Source organism: Squalius cephalus, assembly GCF_949319135.1.
Source record: "Squalius cephalus genome assembly, chromosome: 3".
NCBI classification, from domain to species: Eukaryota; Metazoa; Chordata; class Actinopteri; order Cypriniformes; family Leuciscidae; genus Squalius; species Squalius cephalus.
The window spans coordinates 51,427,340-51,450,116 of record NC_137124.1 but is presented as its reverse complement, the minus strand read 5'-3'; the positions used below and the strand labels follow the sequence as shown (position 1 = coordinate 51,450,116).

Genomic DNA, 22,777 nt, shown 5'->3' with positions numbered 1-22,777 from the left:
AGTTTATTCCATCAATAAATAATTTCCTGAGACTTAGGGGCTGATTACACAACACCATTTTCAACTAAAAACGTAAAAATTTTTATGCGTTTGGGCCGTTCACTTACACGACAAAGGTGGTCCCTGAGAATGCAAAGTTTTGAAAGCGGGTTTCAAAGTGCACGTTTTTGAAAACGGTCTCTGTGTAAACAACAAAAACGCGAATCTCTGAAGACGATGACGTCATGCACATACATGTTCAATCTATAGTGTTTCATCGCCATCTAATGGCCTGGCAGCAGAATACAGTGTTTTTATTCGTTTTCCCGGATCCGTGTGAATGGGCATCGTTTTGACAATGGTGTCGTCTGTACGCGGAAAACTCAAAAGAAAAAACTTCTCCGTTTTAAGCATATCGTTGTCGTGTAAACGTGCCCTTAAAGGAGAACTCCGGTCAATTGTCGATTGTCGAGGTCGGGTGCATGATCGTACGTACTAAACCTATGCTCGTGAACTCGACAATCGACTACTGTGGACTTCGACCGAAAACAGGATGTAAATACAGGTATGTGCGCTGGCTGAAATAACATCATTTTTATTCATATCTTGCACATCTACTGCAGTCAGATTCACCCGTGTTCACTCTGAAGGAATCACTCACATGGCTGGGCACTTGTAATGACACATCAAGGATGTTAAGAGGCTAAAAGCAGGTTTAAAACTTGCCCCACTGAAGTCAACAGGGTGCAAATTTTAAAAAGAGGATAACACGGTGTAGGCAACACCGATTTTTGTCGTTGTTCTCTGTACTGACAGCACTCCAAATTTACAAAAAAATGAGCTCAATGTTAAAATTGACCGGAGTTCTCCTTTAAGAGAAGACTATGCTCTTCTATCTCAATTAAGTGCACTAAATTGTATTGAATGTGCACCTGTAGTGTACTTCAAATCTTTAAAGTATATTTAAAAAAGACATACTTGCTGATATGTTCTGAAATAAAAGACCACTTCAATTTACTTGAATAGAGAACACTTTTTAATAGTGTCTCTATCTGTCTATCTATAGATCGGTCGGTCTCTATGAATGTTGGTCTCTATGTCTGTCTGAATAAAAGTTTTACTTTAAAGTGCATTTTAATTTATTATTTTAATATTTTTGTTGTGCTTTAAAGAAGCACACTTATTGATGTTGACTAACATACTGTACTACTGAACCACATGTGAAGTACTTTATAATGTTTAACTGTAGTATTATTTGATATTACATTGAAGGTTAATATATTTTAAATGTACTAAACTGCACATCCATAACAAATGTGTAATTACAAATATATTTAAATACAAAACATACAAGTTTCATATATAAATGACTTTTTTTTGTTTTAATTAAATGCAGTGTTCTTCAGACTCGCTGTTCATTAAAGATTCCTCCCCTTGCAGCAATGACAGCTCTTCAGACCTTGTGCTTTCTTGTCGTGAGTCTATTAAAATATTCAGATGAACTTTACAACACAAGGTTGTCTAATCATCTCTTCAAGGTCTGCAACATGACTTTTTACTTATTTTTAATAAGTTTGTCCAAAATGTTCAACCCAACATATTCAATATATTCAATAGCATGATAGATTTTTTCACACTCCGTGAGTGGGGCGTAAGCAAGCATGGTCACGTTGTTTTCTCATACTGGTCATGTGTCCTACTCCTACTACAGTATGCATGTCAGAGCTGCAGCTCTGCTAAAACAATATATTTATGTGAGACTGCGCTAATCATTGTCTTTAATACCAGGCACAAATTATAAAGAGTGTTTTAGGAGGGAGTAATCGAGAACATTGTCATTTGCATGTAGTGTATATGGATGGCAAACAAACACAACATCAGTGGGGTTATGAAATGAGGCGGCAAAGTCCTCACAGTTTTTTTTTTATGAATCAAATGTAAATTAATTTCCCAGTTACACTTAATGTTGTCACATTTTACTGGTATAAAAAAAAACATGCAATATAAAGTATAAATATACCCCAATAACTGCAATCATGTCAAGTCAAGTCATCTTCATTTATATAGCGCTTTTAACAATGTAGATTGTTTCAAAGCAGCTTTACAGAGATAAACGTATAATTTAAGGTAAGATTGTTTTGGCTTTATAGCGGTTCTTTAATAAAGTTATTTTACTGCTAAAGTTAGTTTTGATTGATTCGCTTCCGTCGCAACGATAATTTGTTATTAAATTAGGGGCCGCTAAGACGACACCATTCTCTCTACACAGACTTTAAACGCGAACCTGTGAGAAACGCTGATGGCGTTCACATGTGCATTAAGAATTGGTTCTATAGTTAAGTGCGTTTGAATATATGTGCGCAGGTTTGTAATTCCCTACAAACCAAGCCTAAACAAAGTACTGGTGTTTCCTTATAGTTTTGATACAGAATTTTATTTTATTTGATCAATTCGGGGTAGATACGCAAATTGAGTTTTCCCGACGACGCTTTATCTGTAGAGTGGCAAAGGGATCCTCCATAGGGAGAGACTAGTTGGCACTTCAGCACTGCGTTGACATCGGGTCCAGGCGAAGGTCCTTCGTCAGATCTGGATACGGCCTGGATCCGGCAGGCTGCGGGAAAACCTCGGGATAAACAAAGACACTAAAATTAGCGTAGACGCACTGCCGATGATGGCACCAGTTGTTGACGCGACGGGAGGATGAAGGCCGAGGCGGGAGATAGTCGGTTCGGCCCCATTCACCAGTAACAGCGGATTATCAGTGAATTCCAGTTGTCTCCGACGAAAGTTTATAAAACTATCCTGTGTAAAATGATCACTACAGAGGCGGGTGTTGGTGGTGATCCTCAGCTCTCCATAAAGGTGGCTTTTCACAAAATTAATCTACCTCTTGTTGATATGATCGTTATTCGGAAATTTAAATAAGGACACCGATCTGTTTTGTAAGTGATCGGATCCATGCATTTTCGTGACGAAGGCATAGCTAGCTAGCAAACTGTAGGCTCTAGTAAATAATACTGACAGTAACTCGCGATTGAGCGAACTGATAGGGGAGGGGGCAGCCTCAGGGTCTCCAGTGCGTCATCAAGTAGGGGCGTGTCCAGAAGCTCAGGGGCTCCAGTGCGTCATCGAGCCCCCGTTTTAGCCCCGCCCCAAAAATCCGGAACACAGCAATGGTGAAAATCTGTTTAACGGTCTAACTCCACAATTCAGTACTTCACAGTTCACAGTCTTTATAATATGTTTTAGCAATACATTTCTAACATTTATAATGCGTTTAGATTTTTTTTTTTTTAGAATTGCATTTACAGGGACTTTAATAGGGAGCCAATGCAGTTTTGACAGAACTGGGCTAATATGGTCATACTTCCTGGTTCTGGTAAGAACTCGAGCTGCTGCGTTTTGAACTAGCTGTAGTTTGTTTATTAAGCGTGCAGGGCAACCACCCAGTAGAGCATTACAATAATCTAGCCTTGATGTCATGAAAGCATGAACTAATTGTTCCGCATTTGTCAATGAGAGCATATGGCGTAATTTAGATATTTTTTTAAGATGGAAAAATGCGGTTTTACAGATACTAGACACGTGACTTTCAAATGAAAGATTGGTATCAAAGAGCACACCCAGGTTCCTAACCGACGACGAAGACTTGACAGAGCAGCCATCAAGTGTTAGACAGTATTCTAGGTTATTACGTGAGGAAGTTTTTTGTCCAATAATTAGAATCTCTGTTTTTTCAGAATTTAGAAGTAGGAAATTACGAGTCATCCAATTTTTTATATCAGCTATGCATTCTGTTAATTTAGTGAATTGGTAAGTTTTGGTAGGTTTTGAAGAAATATAGAGCTGAGTATCGTCGGCATAACAGTGGAAGCTAATTCCATGTTTCCTAATGATATCTCCTAATGGTAGCATGTACAGAGTGAACAGCAGCGGTCCTAGTACTGAGCCTTGTGGTACGCCATACTGAACTTGTGATCGATAAGACATCTCTTCATTTACTGCTACAAACTGATAACGGTCAGATAAGTTCGATTTAAACCATGCTAGTGCAATTTTACTAATGCCAGCATAGTTTTCTAGTCTATTTAAAGGAGAACTCGGCAACTCTAGCGAACTCTAGTCACTTCTTCGCTGATTTTTCCTTTTGTTGTCGCATGTTTTCCCCACGAGCTCCCCCTACAGCTGTGGGGGGGCGTATATTTCACAACACGGTCGTAAAAAACTCACTTGCGGCGGCCTCCTCCCCCTCTCTACCGCTGCTCATGTGCGTTTGTTTTGATCGGAGCAAGCCAACTGTATCGTGTGGAGCTATGTCTACCGAGGTGGGTAATCTGGTAATACATCATACATGCGTGTGTGTTTATGTCGAATTGCCGTAAAGCAATTCGTGTTTCGCGCTCGTTCTCGTTCTCGCTTCTCGCTTCTCACGAGACTTCCAATTTCTATCTTGCCGGGACGGTAGTCCCCAAGTTGCAAGGTTGGTTTTCCGCCTGGGAACGCTGGGGGGAGCGGGGAAAGTCACCAATATCACCAGAACAGGTTGTTTAACCATCCAAATGAATTCTAGACAGTTTTATTAAGTTAAAAAAGTTGCCAAGTTCTCCTTTAAAAGAATGTTGTGGTCAATGGTGTCAAATGCAGCACTAAGATCGAGTAACTCTAATAGAGAGATACAACCACGATCGGATGATAAGAGCAAATCATTTGTGACTCTAACGAGAGCAGTCTTGGTACTATGGTACGGTCTAAATCCGGACTGGAAATCCTCGCAGATATCATTTCTTTCAAGAAAGGAACACAGTTGTGAAGATACTGCCTTTTCTAGTATCTTTGACAGAAAAGGTAGATTCGAGATCGGCCTGTAATTGACTAATTCTGTAGGATCAAGTTGCGGTTTTTTAACAAGCGGTTTAATCATAGCCAGCTTAAAGGTTTTTGGTACGTATCCTAGAGACAAAGACGAATTAATGATATTAAGAAGAGGATCTATGACCTCTGGAAGCATCTCTTTCAGTAGCTTAGTCGGTATAGGGTCTAACATACAAGTTGTAGATTTAGATGATTTAACGAGTTTAGTAAATTCTTCCTCTCCTATAGCAACGAATGAATCAAAATTTTCCTCAGGGACACTACTATGCACTGCCTGATGCGATACTGTAGTAGACTGTTGCATAGTTATAATTTTGTCCCTGATATTATCAATCTTATAAGTGAAGAAGTTCATAAAGTCATTACTGCTGTGCTGCTTGGAAACTTCTGTGTTTGAAGCTTTCTTTTTCGTTAGTTTAGCCACTGTTTCAAATAAATACCTAGGATTATGTTTATTTTCTTCTAATAGGGTTGAAAAATAAGCAGATCTAGCAGCTTTTAAAGCCTCTCTGTAAGCAATCGAGCTCTCTTTCCATGAAATGCGAAATACCTCTAGTTTTGTTTTCTTCCAGTTGCGTTCCATTTTTCTGGCTGCTCTCTTAAGGGCCCGAGTGTGCTCGTTGTACCACGGCGTTGGATTATTTTCTTTAATCTTCTTTAAGCGCAAAGGAGCAAATGTGTCTAAAGTGCTGGAAAAGAGAGAGTTAAAAGTATCTGTTGCAATATCGAGTTCTTCTAAGCTATCTGGGATGCTGAGATGATGAAACTGATCAGGAAGATTATTAATAAAGCAATCTTTAGTGGCAGAAGTGATAGGTCTAACATATTTGAAACACGGAGTTGGCTTTGCAGCCTTGGCTAAATGTAATTTACACGAGACTAGATAATGATCTGAGATGTCATCGCTCTGCTGCAGAATTTCAACGGCATCAACATCTATTCCATGTGATGATATTAGATCTAGAGTATGATTACGACAACGAGTAGGTCATGACACGTGTTGTCTAACTCCAATAGAGTTTACAATGTCTTTAAATGCCAAACCCAATGCATCTTTTTCATTATCGATGTGTATATTAAAATCACCAACAATTAGTACTTTATCTGCAGTCAATATTAATTCTGATAGAAAGTCCGCAAATTCTTTGATAAAGTCTGTATGGTGCCCTGGTGGCCTGTATACAGTAGCCAGCACAAATCTCAAACGTGATTTATCATTTATACTATATATTTTTACATTAAGCACTAACACTTAAAAGAATTATATTTAAAACTTAATTTCTTAGTGGTTTTGAAAATATTACTATAAATTACAGCAACACCACCCCCTTTGCGTTTCAGATGAGGTTCATGTTTATAACAGTAATCTTGTGGGGTGGACTCATTTAAAGTAATGTAATCGTTTGGTTTTAGCCAGGTTTCTGTCAAACACACCACATCTAGGTTATTATCTGAAATCATATCATTAACAATGTTGTCATGTCAGGTGTCAATAATCATGTTTTCAGGCCTTTTCAAGTTTAATTCTGACATGACAAAAAGCTTTGACAACTAAGTGGCTAGGTTGTTTACTACTTAATTAGTCTTATAATAATACGCCATAATTTATTGAGGAGGCACTGCCTCCCTTGCCTACTTGGAGGAAACACCAAAGCATGAGTACAGCGTGAGCTAGACGGCAAAAAAAGTATCTGCGTGTAGGACACAACATCCCATAGCTCATGCTCCCAATGTGAATGCTATAACTTTAAATATAGACACCAAAATAAAAATATGCTGTCCATGCGCATTTTCCCCGCTCAAGATACTCGCTATGTGTACAACAGCCCTGAAACTGGTGGGTCACACATTTCATGAGCTCCTTATTTGTCAAAAGCTATGAATAATGGTCCTTTTTGTAGCATCTAAATTTGTCTCAAAGGCCAGAGACATGGCTACCGCCCAGAAATTCTTCATAACTTTGCAATGTATATGGTACGGGAGTGCCTATTCTTACAATTGGTTCTTGCAGCTGTATTTCCATTTGCTTTTATTTCGGCTCTGAGAAATCTTCATAGTAGTACAGTCCCATATGCACATCTCAAACCCTTTTTGTGCATGACTTGGATGTGTGTCCAGATAAGAGGAAGTGCTCTGATAAAGAGTTCCGCTGCTCTGATGGAAGTTGCATCGCAGAACACTGGTACTGTGATGGAGACACCGACTGCAAAGATGGAACTGATGAAGAGAATTGCCGTAAGTTGATTCTGAGTTTCTTAATGTGCTTATGTGTCAAATGAACATCCATCCCATCCTATCCCATTCCATCCAATCCATCCCATGCCATGCCATCCATTCTGTCCATGCCTTATTGGTGGAGCTGTAGAGAAAATGTATGTTTAGGTCAAATCTCTCTAATTATTTGAGATTTTTCTACTCACTGTAGTAGGCCATCCAAAACTCTGCATGTATAGTGTAGAAAAGTTCTTGACAAAAAGTATAATTTTGCAGTTGCCAGCCAAAAAATATTCAGACTTGAACTTAATCAAATTTCACAAAACCAGGTACACATAGACTCTGCAGAATCCTGAGAAAGAAGGAAAAAAAAAATTTTTTTTTTTGGTTTGAAGATTCTCATAATTGAGGTTGGTCACAGGAAATTTGCCATTATTGATCAAAAATTGCTAAATTGTGGTACATTTCTGTACTTTTTTATATGCTTGGATCCCAATTATTGCTGCTTGAGACTGTGTTTCTTTCTGTGTTATATTTGTTTTTCTTTTATTTATTGCAAATAACTGTGCAGAGGGATTTGTTGGACTGTTTCATGGTGCATGTGTGTGGGTGTGTAACTCATGTTACATAATTCCTCTCTCCAGCATCTGATGTGATGACAGCCACATGCAGTGTTGAGGAGTTTCAGTGTGCTTATGGTCGTTGCATTCTGGACATCTACCACTGTGATGGAGATGACGACTGTGGTGACTGGTCTGATGAGTCTGACTGTTGTGAGGATCATTTGTTCTTTCTTACTCTGCTATAACTTCCTTTTGTTTGAAATGCCTCTTTTCACTCTCTACTCACAATCATTAGAAGTAATTCTATACATTTTCCCTTGTGAAAAAGAAATACTTTTTAGCATACTTATTAGGGTAATAATACATTTAAGTGCAAACTGAATGGAATGTTTTCAGGCACTTAAATATACCTAAAATATTTTTAATGAAACAACCCTTATTATAAAACCCTATTTTTTTTCTGAATGTGCACTTGTAGTGTACTTCAAATCTTCAAATCTTTCTATTTTTAAAAACTGTACTTGCAGGTAATATAATATTAATGAAATAAAAGGTCACTAAAGTGTACTTAAGTATTTTCTTAATGTGTAAGTACTCGTACTTTAAAGTAAAACGTTTCATTTGACATTATTACAAAGTAAATTTTGAATCATTGGTTTATAATCTTTTGTTATGCTTTAAAGAAGTACACTTATTTTGAATCAAGTACTTTGCATGTGCTTTAGTATGTTACTAAACCATTTTAACTGATATTACATTTAATTTTAATATATTTTAAATCGCAATTAATTACTAAATTACAACTTCATTACAAATGTCTAATTGCATATAGGCCTATATTTAAATACATGACAAAAAAAAGTTTCAATAGAATTTTATGGGAGTAGTGTTTTAGGATGATTTATGATGATTTAGTGTTGTATGTCTGATTTGGTTGTGTGTGTGGTGTTTGTGTGTGTGTGAACGCAGCCTCCCACCAACCCTGCCGTTCTGCAGAGTTCATGTGCAGCAGTGGCATGTGTATAAATGCAGGCTGGAGGTGTGACGGAGAATACGATTGCGACGACCAATCAGATGAAAAGAACTGCAGTGAGTAACTGTTTTATTGTAATATTTGTGTGTGTGAGTGTATTTCACATATGTCACATGTCTCTTTCTCACCGTCAGGCACATCGATGTGCATGGCTGATCAGTTTCGCTGTATGTCTGGTCGATGTGTGCGGTTATCATGGCGCTGTGATGGAGAAAATGACTGTTCGGATGGCAGTGATGAAGAAGGCTGTGAAAAGACAGGTGAGGAATATAAAAGCCAACACATACTTTTTACCTCTTTAAGGCGCAGTATGTAAGTTTTGCTGCTAGAGGTCGCTTATTCTGAACAATAACAAAGGCGTAGTTTGATGATGGCGTGAATGAGCGTGGAATCATGGGAGTCGTTGTCTTCACCTCCACAGCCGATGTAAAGCAATCCGACAGGACTCAGGCAGAAATCATGTTCATGTGATTTCTGCACAAGTGAATGTATTACGGTTTTATGAATCAGGGCGGAGCCCAGAGCCTAGGACGTTTTACTTTGCTGTTTTAGTTTTGTGTATGATTTTTTTTTTTTTCATTGAAGTTACGTTTAACATTTTCCGGTTCCTGCCGCCTCCTTCCCTGAACTCGAGCATTGTTACAATTACATTTGATCACTTATTCACATTATTTTATTTAATTCTAATGAAATAGCCGCAAGTGCTGAATTACTACTCATACAGTCCTCTTTATTTGACATTGTGGGGGAGCACAGTGCTGTTTTACTTGACCAAAACAGAAAACCCTAGTTTATTATTAATAAATAAATAAAAGGGCTCATTGCTATTTTTTTCCCGACACACGTATCATAATCTTTACTTTTGCTGGTGCTTTGCAGAAAGCTTTGTGTGTGCGCTTGAGCGTGGAATAGGCATAATCTGCCCCCAACCCCAAGTATATATTTAAGTAATTAAATTAATATAAACGTGTGATTAGTCGACTAATGGCTTAAATATACGACTACTAGTCGACTAGAAAAATCTTTTCTAGGGGGGCAGCCCTACAAAATAGTATTGTCTCTGACAAAATATATAACTTTGTTCTAGTGGTTTTTGGATAATTGTTGTGCATTTAAGTGGCCTTTTATTTCATTAATATTATATTATCTTTAAGATGTATTTTTTAAAAATAATTTATACTTTTGAAAATGAAAAGAAATATATATATTTTTTTTAAGAGAGTTGTTAAGAATTAAACTTTCACAAGCTGTGCATACTTAGCTTTGCTTTCTGAAATGGTCGACACGTATATCTTGACAATGCGCACAAAAAGCTTTAATATTTTCTAATATCTGCTCAATCACCTTTGTTGCATTACTTGCTTTTTTATTGTCTTATTCTGTTTCTTTTTTACATTCCCCTTGTTTCTTAGAAACTCCTCCATGCGCGTCGGATCAGTTCCTGTGTGAGAATGGCCGTTGTATTGGCCAGCGTAAGGTTTGTAATGACATCAAAGACTGTGAAGATGGGACTGATGAACATCCATTCCAGGACTGCCGTGAGTCTACAAAAATCCACTATTGCATGCAAACAGACAAGCGCATGTGAAATCTCACATAAGACAACCGTGGTAGTTCTGCTGAAAACATCACATTCCCCCCTCTTTGTTAACATTCAAATGTTTGCCTGTGTGTTTATAGGCTCCAAGTCAAGTGAAGAAAATTGTAATGTTAACAACGGAGGTTGCTCACAGAAATGCCAGATGTCTCGAGGTCTGGTGCAGTGCACTTGTCACACCGGCTACACATTAACACAGGATGGGAAGACATGCAGAGGTGAGCAATAGACAAGGGGAAAAAACAAAGGACAGCAGAAAAGAAAGTTTCTTAGCAAGGGGATGTAAACTTTTAAACAGGATTCTCTGTGTTTTATTCTTAGGGTATAGGTAAATATCTAATATATATTTTTTGACTCTTATATTTGGATAAATTCTGCATAGGATTTATAAACTGATTTATAATATGAATTATGCACTTGTATATTTGTACAGTTTATATACATTCATTTTGATGGATTTCTCCAAGTGTCTTGGAGATGTTACAATAGATGTAGTCTCTCTCAGATTTTTCTGTTTCTTCATCTAATCCCAGAAAGACTGGATGATAGTGAGATTAGATGTCATTGTGGAGCACACAGTCTGTTGTCAGACTCCTTGTGCATATAAAAATGAATGGCAATTACAATAAATGGCAAAAGAACAATGTTTGGCACACAATAGAAGTGTAGTTTAGCATACTTTTTAAAAACAGTACTTAAGGAAATAATATACTTAAGAATATACTTAAGTGCTAACTGAACGTAATGTTTTCGGAGACTTAATTACAATTATTTGTTAATTGCAATTAAATGAAAATGTATTGTAGTTTAAATTTAGATTAAATGCAATTAGTTGAACTTTAGAGTATTTTTGACCGACTTAAGTTGGACTTAAGCTCATCTTTATGTAATTTCATATATATATATATATATATATATTATATATATATATATATATATATATATATATATATATATATATATATATATATATATATATATATATATATATATATATATATATATATATATATATATATATATATATATAATTTTTTTTTTTTTTTTTTTAAGTGTACTGGTGAATATGAATGGCAAGCATTTATGGTAACCTAAAATATACTTTAATGCCATTTCTTTTTTATTGAAACGTGTATGTTGTACACTTTAGAAATATTTCAAAAACAGTAGAATTATGAAATACATTTAAAGATGTGCTTAAGGCCTACTTAAGTGGATCAAAAAAGCACTCTAAAGGTCATGTATTTAACATTTGTAATGAAGTTGCTATTTAGTACAATTTACTTTTTTTTAAATAACACTTTAAAAGTGTACTTAAGTGTGTTAAGAAACAAAGTCATGAAAGTGTGCTCTCTTTAAGTACACTTAAGTGGCCTTTTATTTCGTAAATATATTTCCTGCAAGTACAATTTTTTTTTCTTCATAATTAAATTATAAGATTTAAAGTACACATTCAATACAATTAAGTGCACTTCTTTCTGAAAAAAATCAAGTCACTTTTATTTATATAGTGCTTTATACAATACTTTATAGTGCTGTATGTATACAATAAAGATTGTTTCAAAGCAGCTTTACAGTGATAAACAGTTTATTTAAACAGGTTATTTATACAAGGGTATAAATAACTTTTATGGAGTAGAATCTAACATGCCAAAGACTTCACAGTACATAAACACTGAATTACTGAGCGTAGGAGGGTAAGAAATGTGGTAGTTTAGTTTTGATCGCCGCAAGGCCAGCATACAAACAAAACCATTTATAACATACATTAGAAACACCATCAAGAAATAACATATAATCCACAGACAAAATCCCCTCTACCTACTACACCCTGTTCCACCCATACCCCAATTTCACATAGAAATAGCAGTGGGAATGAATGAGTGTCTGTACCTGTTATAAAGTATAACCTGAACCAAGATCCTGAGGGCAAAAGCTGAAACTCGTAATAAAGAGGGCGGGATCAAACCATTAAAATAGATCAAGCCTTCCTCACTACCTGGCCATTATACAGGTTGGTAGGGTGACTGCTGGACACATAAAACCTTGCTACTGGCATGAACTATTTTTAAAAGAGCAGTTTTGCCTTCACACTATACCAGCAAAACATTGGGAATTTTAAAAAAGACTCGATATAAGATTTATAAAACAAAGTCATCAGGGACCTTTCAACATTAAGCTTGACAATCTCCGGAGACAGGACAGGCGTGGCTGATCCTTCTTAAACATCAACTCCCTATTGAAATGTTTTAATTCAGCTTAGAACAATATCACTGAGCAATGTTTGCTCTTATTACAGCTCATTTGGATCTTTAAGTGGAGAAATTCAGGGATGTTTCTGGCTACTTTGTTCACTGTAGTGTTAGAAATTGTTGCAAGTTCTAAACCGTACAGTCTTGCAGTCAATCTCTCTGTTTTTGAATCATCATGTTACTCTAACTAAAGGGGAAACTAAATGTTATTCATATTTTGCATTTCATCCTCTCTAATCGTTCCTGCTTCTGTGTCTGAACCCAGATGTTGATGAATGTGCGGATGAAGGTTATTGTAGTCAAGGCTGTACCAACATAGGAGGAGGATTCCACTGCTGGTGTGTTCAAGGTTATGAGCTTCGACCTGACAAACGCAGTTGCAAGGCTTTGGGTGAGGCTGAATATCTATTATAAAATCAGCAAAACATTGGTGGTTTGGAACAGAGTTGTCCAACTTTCATGTTCTCTTTTCCCAGGTCCAGAACCGGTTTTGTTGTTTGCAAATCGGATTGACATTCGACAAGTTCTACCGCACCGTTCCGAGTACACATTGTTACTCAATAATCTGGAAAATGCCATTGCGTTGGACTTTCATCATAGCGAAGAGCTAGTATTCTGGTCAGATGTCACACTGGACCGTATCATGAGAGCCAGCCTCAACGGGAGCAATGTGGAGGAGGTCGTGTCCACGGGTCTTGAGAGCCCAGGTGAGCAGTATATATTTGATCAGTTCAGCAAGCCATTTTCACAGTATATTCCTCATATCCACTGCTGTCATTTTAGGACTCTTGCTTGCATTTCACTATACGCCACAATGCAAAAAGTACTAACCTGCAGTTACTTTAAAGAGCTATTTCTACCTGATTTAACCCATATAATGTAGGTTTGGTGGTATAAATGAATGTATTTACTGTAGGTTGATGCAGCCACATTACATCATATTTTTGACCTGAATAATACAATTATTTTCAACTATTAACACAACTTACTTAAATGTATGGTTGTAATTTAAAAATTCAAATTTATTGTTTTAATTAAACCTTTTAAGTTGCAAACATTATTTTGATGAGTCCTGTTGACAATAATGTTATTATACCAACTTAATATTGCATGTCATTTTAACTGAAATTTCTGCTTTTTTTTTTTTTTTTTTTTTTTTACGAAGTTTTATGAAATCATTCAAATCGTCTTAATAACTGAAAATTGGGCAGTGGATTTCTAGTTCCGGACATGTTTACATTGGAGTGGATAAGGAGAGTAAATGATGCAATTAAAGGATTAGTTCACTTCAAAAAGAAAATGATGTCATCATTATAAGTTGTTATTATAAATCGCCCTTAAGTTGTTCCAACCCTGTATGAGTTTCTTTCTTCTGCTGAGCACAAAAGAAGATCTTTTTGAAGACTGCCGGTAACCAGACAGTTGATGGATCCCATTGACTTCCATAGTATATTTTTTCCATACTATGGAAGTCAATGGGGCCTATAAACCATTTGGTTATGGACATTCTTCAGAATATATTCTTATGTGTTCAGCAGAAGAAAGAAATGAATTGGAACAACATTGGGGAATTTGAAATTTAAAAGTGTTTCTGTTATGTTTAAGTTTTTGTGGTTATCATTGTGTTGAAGAATAGAGATTATGGTCATATGAAGGTATTGATTTGGCTACATTGAACAGTAATGTCTTGCTTAAATAAGTTACATTTAGCATGTGCTATGCTATGGTTCCAGGAATCCATCTAAATTAGTTGGAACAGCTTAATTTTTTTTTGAGGAATCAACATAGTTAATTCTTTTTTTTTGTTGAAAGCAGTTAGTGACAATTTCATTGATTGATAGTGGAAACATTCCAGTATTATGTTGCTCGCTTTGTGTATAATTTGTTGAATTTTTTTGCTCCATTTTGTTCTTCATGCTGTTTAGAGAACCAATGTGAAGTTTGACAGTTGATTAATATATGTATAAAACAGCAGTAAAGTAAACATTTATTGGCTTATTTTGAATGCTTTTGCAGCTTAGAAGAAGAAAAACATTTTTTAATAAAAGCTTTGGTTGAACAAAAAAAAAAAAAAAAAAAAAAAAAAAAATGTCTCTGCTTCCCCAAGGAAAAGAAATGCATAACATTTGAATAATAGTTACATATAGATGGCTTTTTTATTATTATTCTTTATTTTCTTAAAATTATTATTATTTTTTATTCTTATTATTTTTATATTATTATTATATCTTAGGTGGTCTGGCCATAGACTGGATTCAAAATAAGCTCTACTGGACTGACTCAGGAACGTCTCGTATTGAAGTGTCCAATCTGGACGGCACACACCGTAAAGTGCTTTTATGGCAGAGAATGGAGAAACCCCGTGCAATTGCTCTGCACCCCATTGAAGGGTAAATATTCAGACTGTTGTGTTTTACTAAACATATACTGTAGATTGCAGTTTGCAAACAATGCTGGATCCTTCAAAACGATATTCATCACATGCATTGCGCAATAAATACCCAAATGTCACTTAACACACTTAAGTACTTTTTTAAAAAGTACAATTTGTAATAATGTCAAATGAAGTTTTACTTTGAAGTACATTTTAAATAATTTTATTTTAATAATTTTTTTGTCATGCTTTAAATAAATTCACTTATTTTGATATGTTGACTAACATACTAAAGCACATGTGAAGTACTTGATTATAATTTGAACTGAAGGTTAGTGTGTAATTCAATTTTACATTTGATTTTAGTGTATTTTAGTTTACCATAAACGCTTGTCAGTACATTTAACAGTAAATCTAAACCACATCTCAAAGACAATAGAAGTAACTACATACATTACATAACATGCAATTAAGTGTCTGAAAGCTTTACGTTTTTCTTCTTTAAAGTCCTCTTAAGTGTACCTCTTTTTTTTCACAAGGGAGATCAGACTCTTTCCTCGTGCCGAGACCCCTTTAATTTATGTGTGTTGAAATGCAGTTCATTTATCATTTTATATACTGAAAACTGTCACTGCCTCTGTTCTTTTGCATGGGGGAAAAATCCCCTCTTGTGACCAGAAGTTGTTGTTCTGTAATAAGCAATGGTAAGCAGAGCATGAAACCATTCTGGTGACTTCTGGCTAAACTTCGTAACTCAATTTGCTCAGAGAAAGTCACAAGGCTTGAGTTGCAGCCGACGCTCATCATGGCTCTTTGTCATGAAGGACAAAGGGGTTTATGAAATCTGGCTTGAATTCTCCCTCTCCAACAAGAATTAGCTCTTGTTTCGACAGGCTCTGCTTCCACTGATTCTTGCTGTATGCGAGAAAAGCCAAAGCATTACTTCATTTATCTGAGGGATAAGATGCATGATGGGAAATGTAAAGAAGAAATAAAGAAAGAAAGAATAAGAATTATTTTTAGGGCGACATTATTAGAATTTGTTTCAGTCCTTACAAAATAAATCTCTCATGTTTTAAAAAGCAGCCCCAAACAAAACGTGGAGTACTTTTTATAGATTTGGTGTCACTAACCTGGAAAACTTTGGCAAATCCAGTAAGTTCTTCAAAAGCACTTTTTGTTTTAGCCTTCAAGATAAGAACCTATGCACAGTAATTACTGTAAATTGCATAAAGTCATAGAGTTTTCTTTCATTTTTTCCCAATGTTATGCCATTATCAAAAGGACATTTATTGTTTGATTCATTGGGCCCTAACTGCATATTATTACATTAACATTCAACTATGCTTAACATCACTTGCTCTGTCTTTAGGAAGATTTACTGGACTGACTGGGGAAATATGCCACGCATTGAATATTCCAACATGGATGGCTCTAATCGGAAAATAATTGCTGATACACACCTATTCTGGCCCAATGGACTTACCATTGACTATGCCGGTCACCGTATGTACTGGGTGGATGCCAAACACCACGTCATTGAAAGAGCTGACCTGGATGGGAAGAATAGAAAGGCTGTCATTAGCCAAGGTAAGAAAAAAAAAATTTAACCTTTATTTTTCTCCAGATGCTTTTAAATATTACATATTATGATACTGTATAGAGAGGTAAACATGGGGCATGGTTTCACAATTATTGTATTTTATGCTTTTTTTAAAGAAGTCTCTTCTGCCCACCAAGGCTGCATTTATTGCATCAAACAAAGACAGTAAAAACTGTAATTTGTCAAATATTATTACAATTGAAAATAACTTTTCTATGTGCCCAGTCTTCAGTGTCAAATGATCCTTCAGAAATCATTTTAACATGCTGATTTGCTGCTCAAGAAACATTTCTTATCACCAGTGTTGAAAAAAGCTGCTTCATAGTTATTTTGTGGAAACTGGTGCATCTTTTTCCAGATTCTTTAATGAATCAAAGTTCAAAAGAACAGGTTTTATTTGAAATAGAAATCTTTTGTAACATAATAAGCGTCTTTATTGTCATCCTTGAATCCTTGGTATTGAATCCTTGGTGATTAAAATTTTTCATTGCTTTTTTTTCTCTTTTCTTTTAAAAAAAAAACTTAATTACCCCAGTCCTTTTAATGAAAGTGTCAAAAAATAGCTGCACAAAATTAAGCAGCACATCGGTTTCCAACATTGAGAATATTAAGAACCATTATTATTAATTGAGCACCAATAAAGAGAATAATAAATCAGATGATTTCTGAAGGATCATGTGACACTGAAGACTGGAGTAATGATGCTTTGGCATCACAGGAATAAAATGCTTTTCAAAATATATTCAAATAGAAAACATTGTAGTGTGATTTAATATTACATTAACTAGTTCTGTTAGTTTGATTTCACAAAAATCTGAAAGTTTTAAAATTTAAAAATAGACATTATTGTTTTAGCCTTAGTTTAAACCTTTAAAGTGCATCTTATGGACAAATTATTTTAAAACGCAAACATTAATTCTATTGTCAGTTCAGTGTTTCAACAGCTGGACAGAAACTTGGTTAGGCTGCTGTGCTTTTTTTGAGTAATCTGTTCATTCGAGGATAAGTGATGTCTTGTAGATAAATTCAGGTGTCTCTCTGATGTGTGATAGAGTGCAACCAGTGTTCCCTCTAAATGGCACACTAGAAAGGAAGACTAAGCCTCGGGGTTTGCAGGAACAAAATACCTGTGCACCTGGGAAAGGTGGGGGAATATTTAGACTTGAAAACCGAGCTCTAAAAAAATTCAGAGCAGATTTGCTTACAGTGGTCATCAATGACAGATTTACTAGGGAGGGAGGCACCAGCATTATAAAAAAGCAGAGTGAACACACACACACGGAGAAAAGATATGCTGACTGGGAAAACAAGATCAAAAGCGAATGATGATTGAGATGACAAGAGAAAGGTACCAGCAAGGAGGGACAGCAGATGGCAGCGGAGCTGGAAACAAAAGAAAAAAAGGCAAACAAACCTTCTAACTCAAACCTATCCTTGCTCCTCTACAAAGATAAGATCACAAAACAACCCCACGCTGTGTGTGTACACCTGGAGAAGGGTGAAAGGTGCAGAAAAGGCGGGAGATACAGGCAGGGACGCTTTACACGCCTATAGTTTGGCAGAGTGCCAAGTTTAAAGAATAAACTAGAATAGCACAGAAGTTAGAGCAGAATGCAATGCAGGAAAGAAGAGAAAGTATAAAAGTATAAAAAAATAGGAGGGTTATAGAATGCCTTTTATGCCTTTTGTTTATGGCGGAGGAGGTCTTTAGCTGTAGATTTGGGTAGGGATGATAGGAACAACTTTATCGCTGCCACCTCTGATTGACTGTTGCTGGAAGGGAAGGATTTTCTAATCCCGGATGGATGGAAAGTAGCTAATTAGTAGTTTGAAAATGGTTTACCTCATCTGCTTTGAATTCAAAGTTTACAGTACACCAGATTGTCGTCATGTCTAATTTTATCCCAAATAAAATGGATTCCCATTAAACCCTTGTGAAAAAGAAGTACAGTTTAGCATACTTATTACAGAAATAATATACTTAAGTGTGAACTCAAGTGTGTGTTGTTTTCCGACACTTAATTCCATGTTAATTACAATTAAATGAATATGTATTATAGTTTAAAATCAGTTTGTATGCAATCATCTGAGTATCTTTATATGAAATTTCAGAATTATTTCTATTGTGTTTGTAATATGTTTAAAGTGTACTGCTGAATGTACTGTCAAGTGTATACAGTAGTCAAAATTTGAAGTGGATCAGAAAAGTTAATCAAAGTTGTCCTAAGACAAGAACGGGTATTGTTCAAATTTCATGTATAACTTTTGATGAAAGGTTTTGATCCACTTCAAATGTTGACTACTGTTTTTTAATTTCTATTTAAACTTGTATGCCATATGTTTATATTTGTAATTATCAAGTTGCAGTTTAGTACATTTAAAATATTTACATTAAATGTAATATAAAATAACACACCAGTTAAAATTATAATCAAGAACTTTACATGTGCTTTAGTATGCTAGTATGAAGTGTACTTCTTTAAAGCATGACAAACGATTGTTAAAACATGATTTAAAATGCACTTTAAAGTAAAACTTGATTAATTTGTCATTATTACAAATGTCACAAGTGTGTTTAAAGAGTATTTTACAACAGCTTAGAACGCTCAGCTGATCGTAATCAGGGACTGAAACAGTTCAAATGAAAATAAGTACCTTTAGAGCATCTGTGAGCCAATCAGAATCAAGAATTTTAGAATGCCTTGATATAAATACAAATACCTTGTGTGTGTGTGTGTGAGAGAGAGATCTTGTGACGCTCTTCACTCAAGAAAACACAGCTGCATTGAAAAAAAGCATTATATACCTCTGGGTCAGATCTGACCTGAACTTATGGACGTAACAGTAGAAGGTGTAGACAAAAAGCTTGACATTCCATATAGCCTACAATGTTTTTTTATTTTTTATTTTTTAGAACATATGCAGCTATTTACTGTAGTGGAGAATCCAGAAATAATTTGACCAAACATAACATTTAAGCTTGATGTTCACTCTTAAATACAACAGGAGGTTTATAAATCATCGGAATATATTGATTATTGGAAGATGGTCATTAATTATTGTTATATATTATAATACTGTATAACATCATTCATTCATTCAAGTGCTATTAAACCATTCAGGTGAGATAAGATGCAAAAAAACTGGCTCACTGTCTGTGAATTTGTGAAGAAGTTTTATGTGAAGATTGTTTTAAGTTCAATTAAAAGTTGTTCATTTTTAAAGCCTACTAAATGTAAAAAATTATAGCTTTCGATTATACTGTAATGTTGAATGGCTATAATTACTGGATAAAAATCAATTTAATAAAGACATCAGTATCAGTACTGGTATTATTGATACTGGCCTACATTCATAGTACTTAGTAAAAAGATACCATTAAACAAATATTTAAAGTATACTGTCTTTATGTTGTTTCTACATTATTTTGGGGATTCAATGTAAAAGTATTACAAATATAAAAATATATTAAAAACTTAGGTTACACTTTATTTTAAGGTGTCATTGCTTCAGTGTAATTATATATTGAAGTACTGAGTAATATTAATCTACTACATGTACTTACTATAGGGTTAGGGTAGGATTAGGATTTGGTTGAGGGTTAGTTGCATGTAATTATGCATCATTGTTATTACTATGGTAAGTACATGTAACATATGTAACAAGGACACTGTAAAATGAAGTGTTACCAAAACTTATATGTTAGGTGTGATTAATCATGATTAATTACAGAAAAATGTGCAATTAAATTTTTTTCTTTTTATTCACAGCACTTTTATTTTATATATATATATATATATATATATATATATATATATATAAACAATTAACGTCAGCAGTCCACTCGTGATTCCAAACTCTCAACCTTCTTTCTGTCTTCCAGGTCTTCCACATCCTTTTGCCATTACAGTGTTTGAAGACAGTCTGTACTGGACCGACTGGCACACCAAGAGTATCAACAGTGCAAACAAGTTTACTGGCAAGAACCAAGAGGTCATCCGGAACAAGCTGCATTTTCCCATGGACATCCACACGCTGCACCCGCAGAGGCAACCTGCAGGTCAACCAAACATGATCCTTATTACTCGTAGTATAGTAGACCATGCTTATAGTATACAATGTTTCCAAACACAAATCATATTAAAGTAAATGCAACATCGACTCATTGGAAAATCATACCTCTACCTGCATTTCTGTAAACTCCAAAAACGTGCCTATACATACAATTCACTGCAGTTTTTAGCTGAAATAAACAATAGTGTCTGTAAAGCGCCATCAACTTTTATTCCTGTCCGCACAAATTATGATTACAGGGGCAGATTATCGATTAATAGACTTATTTTCATCCGGTTTCTAGCACAATACTGTGTTATGACCTTAAAACACTTTTATCATATCGCATGATTTGTAAACTAATATATTTTGACATTTGCATCACATAACAAGTTTAATATTTAAGGCTTATCTGATGTAGTAAACTCGCCGTGAAACACAAGTCACGATAAAAGAGCTCAAAGACTCGTTTAAGCAAGCTAAAACGGTATGATTATTACGTTTTTACCTCCCGTTCACATCGGTTAACACTATCGGTTAGGTTTAGTGTAGGGTTTGGTCTAAGTAGTAAGCTATTTTCACATGATAGGGCATTAAACTTTTAGCACCACTCACCAGACATTTCATTACTGAACTGCCACGATACATACATCATCCAACACAGTAAAACATTGCCAGATTCATATTTATCTCTTTTGGATAAAGCTTCATTCATTTGAAGAAAACTTGAACATTTCATTTTGAAAGTGCAATGAAACTTGCATGAAGCGATTGTTTTGCCGAAATGCCGCCACCATTGTTGCTTTTCCAATGAGTAAATCAAATTTATTTTAAAAACGTTCTTGTTATTTTTAGGAGGGAGAAATCGCTGTGGGAGCAATAATGGGGGCTGCAGTCACCTGTGTCTTCCAAGCAATAAGACCTACACCTGTGAATGTCCTACAGGCTTTAAAAAGGTGGACCACTATAACTGTGCCCAGAGTAAGTACTTATTGTTTTAGTTATTTATCTTTATTCATGCTACAACATAAGCCCTTTACCCTAAGGGGACAGTTATGTGAGAAGTGCAATACAAACTTCCAGAAAGTTATTGTGCGCATCATTGTGTTAATACCACGGGGAGCCTTTGGCTACGTCTACATTCATTAGAAACGAGTTTTTCGTTTCAAAACACTCTTCTTCCACACTTGCGTTTTCAAGCGTTTTCCAAAAGTTTCTCATCCACGTCGGAAAACGCAAAATTCACCTCACAGCGCATGCGTAAACCCTCATAAAAGCTCACTGAGATGATACAGACAGAACAATTGCATTTCTTTGTATTAGAGACTCAAAAGGTTTCATAAACTGGAAAATGTGTAGTTGCTTTTTTATAGTGCAGTAATATGTACCCTTAAAAATAATAGTTATACTAATACTTATAATCAATAATCAATCTGTCTCAATTGCAGCTGCTCTCTTTATCAACTAACCATCCTTGTTTACAAGTAACAAAAATGAATAATACAGCCACAAACATGAATAATAACTGTTGTTTAACAAATCCATATTAAATTTGTCATTTTCCTTTCATTATGATCACATTTCTGACTGTGAAATAAATGCTTGTCTATACTGATGAACCTTTCAAATCTGGAGAACTGACAGGAGACCTTTGGTCTTTGATCAGGTCTTGACAAGTTCCTGCTTTTTGCCCGAAGGACGGACATCCGTCGAATCAGCTTTGACACTGAAGACAAGTTGGATGATGTCATTCCACTGGCTGATATTCGAAATGCAGTGGCCCTGGACTGGGATTCCAGTGAGCGATATATATACTGGACTGACGTCACCACCGATTCCATCAACAGAGCAAAATGGGACGGCACCAAACAGGAGGTTAGCAGGAATTTAGCCTGAGACCCAGAAACAGATTTATTGTTTTGTCTAATATAAAAAAAAAACCATGATAATCAACTGGTAATGATGAAGCAATAATGACGCGTTCTTTATAACTAGTAAAAGCATTTTTTTTTTTTTTTAAATCAGAAAGTAGCTTTAGAGGAGTAACAGGTAGGTAGAACAGTTACTGTTCTTTGTGGCTGTTCCTCATATACTTACAAAAATGTAAAACTCTTGCTATACTGCATTTCCTATTATACCTGCAGGCCGTACTAAAGCTTTCCATTTCAGAAAAATGCTGTTCTTTTGAACTTTCTATTCACCAAAGGATCCGGAAAAAAATTGCACACAACTAT

General features: G+C 35.4%; 1 protein-coding gene across 3 annotated transcripts in view; it reads left to right on the top strand.

The window, feature by feature from the left end:
• lrp4 (low density lipoprotein receptor-related protein 4) overlaps positions 1-22,777 on the top strand; it is a 109,031-nt gene that overhangs the window by 50,782 nt on the left and 35,472 nt on the right. For all 3 annotated transcript variants that reach the window (XM_079866701.1, XM_079866700.1, XM_079866702.1), the window contains exons 5-17: positions 6,973-7,089; positions 7,713-7,841; positions 8,601-8,720; positions 8,799-8,924; positions 10,077-10,202; positions 10,345-10,479; positions 12,779-12,904; positions 12,990-13,220; positions 14,747-14,903; positions 16,260-16,477; positions 20,374-20,550; positions 21,399-21,524; positions 22,210-22,418. In XM_079866701.1, the coding sequence (XP_079722827.1) occupies positions 6,973-7,089; positions 7,713-7,841; positions 8,601-8,720; positions 8,799-8,924; positions 10,077-10,202; positions 10,345-10,479; positions 12,779-12,904; positions 12,990-13,220; positions 14,747-14,903; positions 16,260-16,477; positions 20,374-20,550; positions 21,399-21,524; positions 22,210-22,418 (1,997 nt within the window). The remainder of the gene's footprint in view (positions 1-6,972; positions 7,090-7,712; positions 7,842-8,600; positions 8,721-8,798; positions 8,925-10,076; positions 10,203-10,344; positions 10,480-12,778; positions 12,905-12,989; positions 13,221-14,746; positions 14,904-16,259; positions 16,478-20,373; positions 20,551-21,398; positions 21,525-22,209; positions 22,419-22,777) is intronic.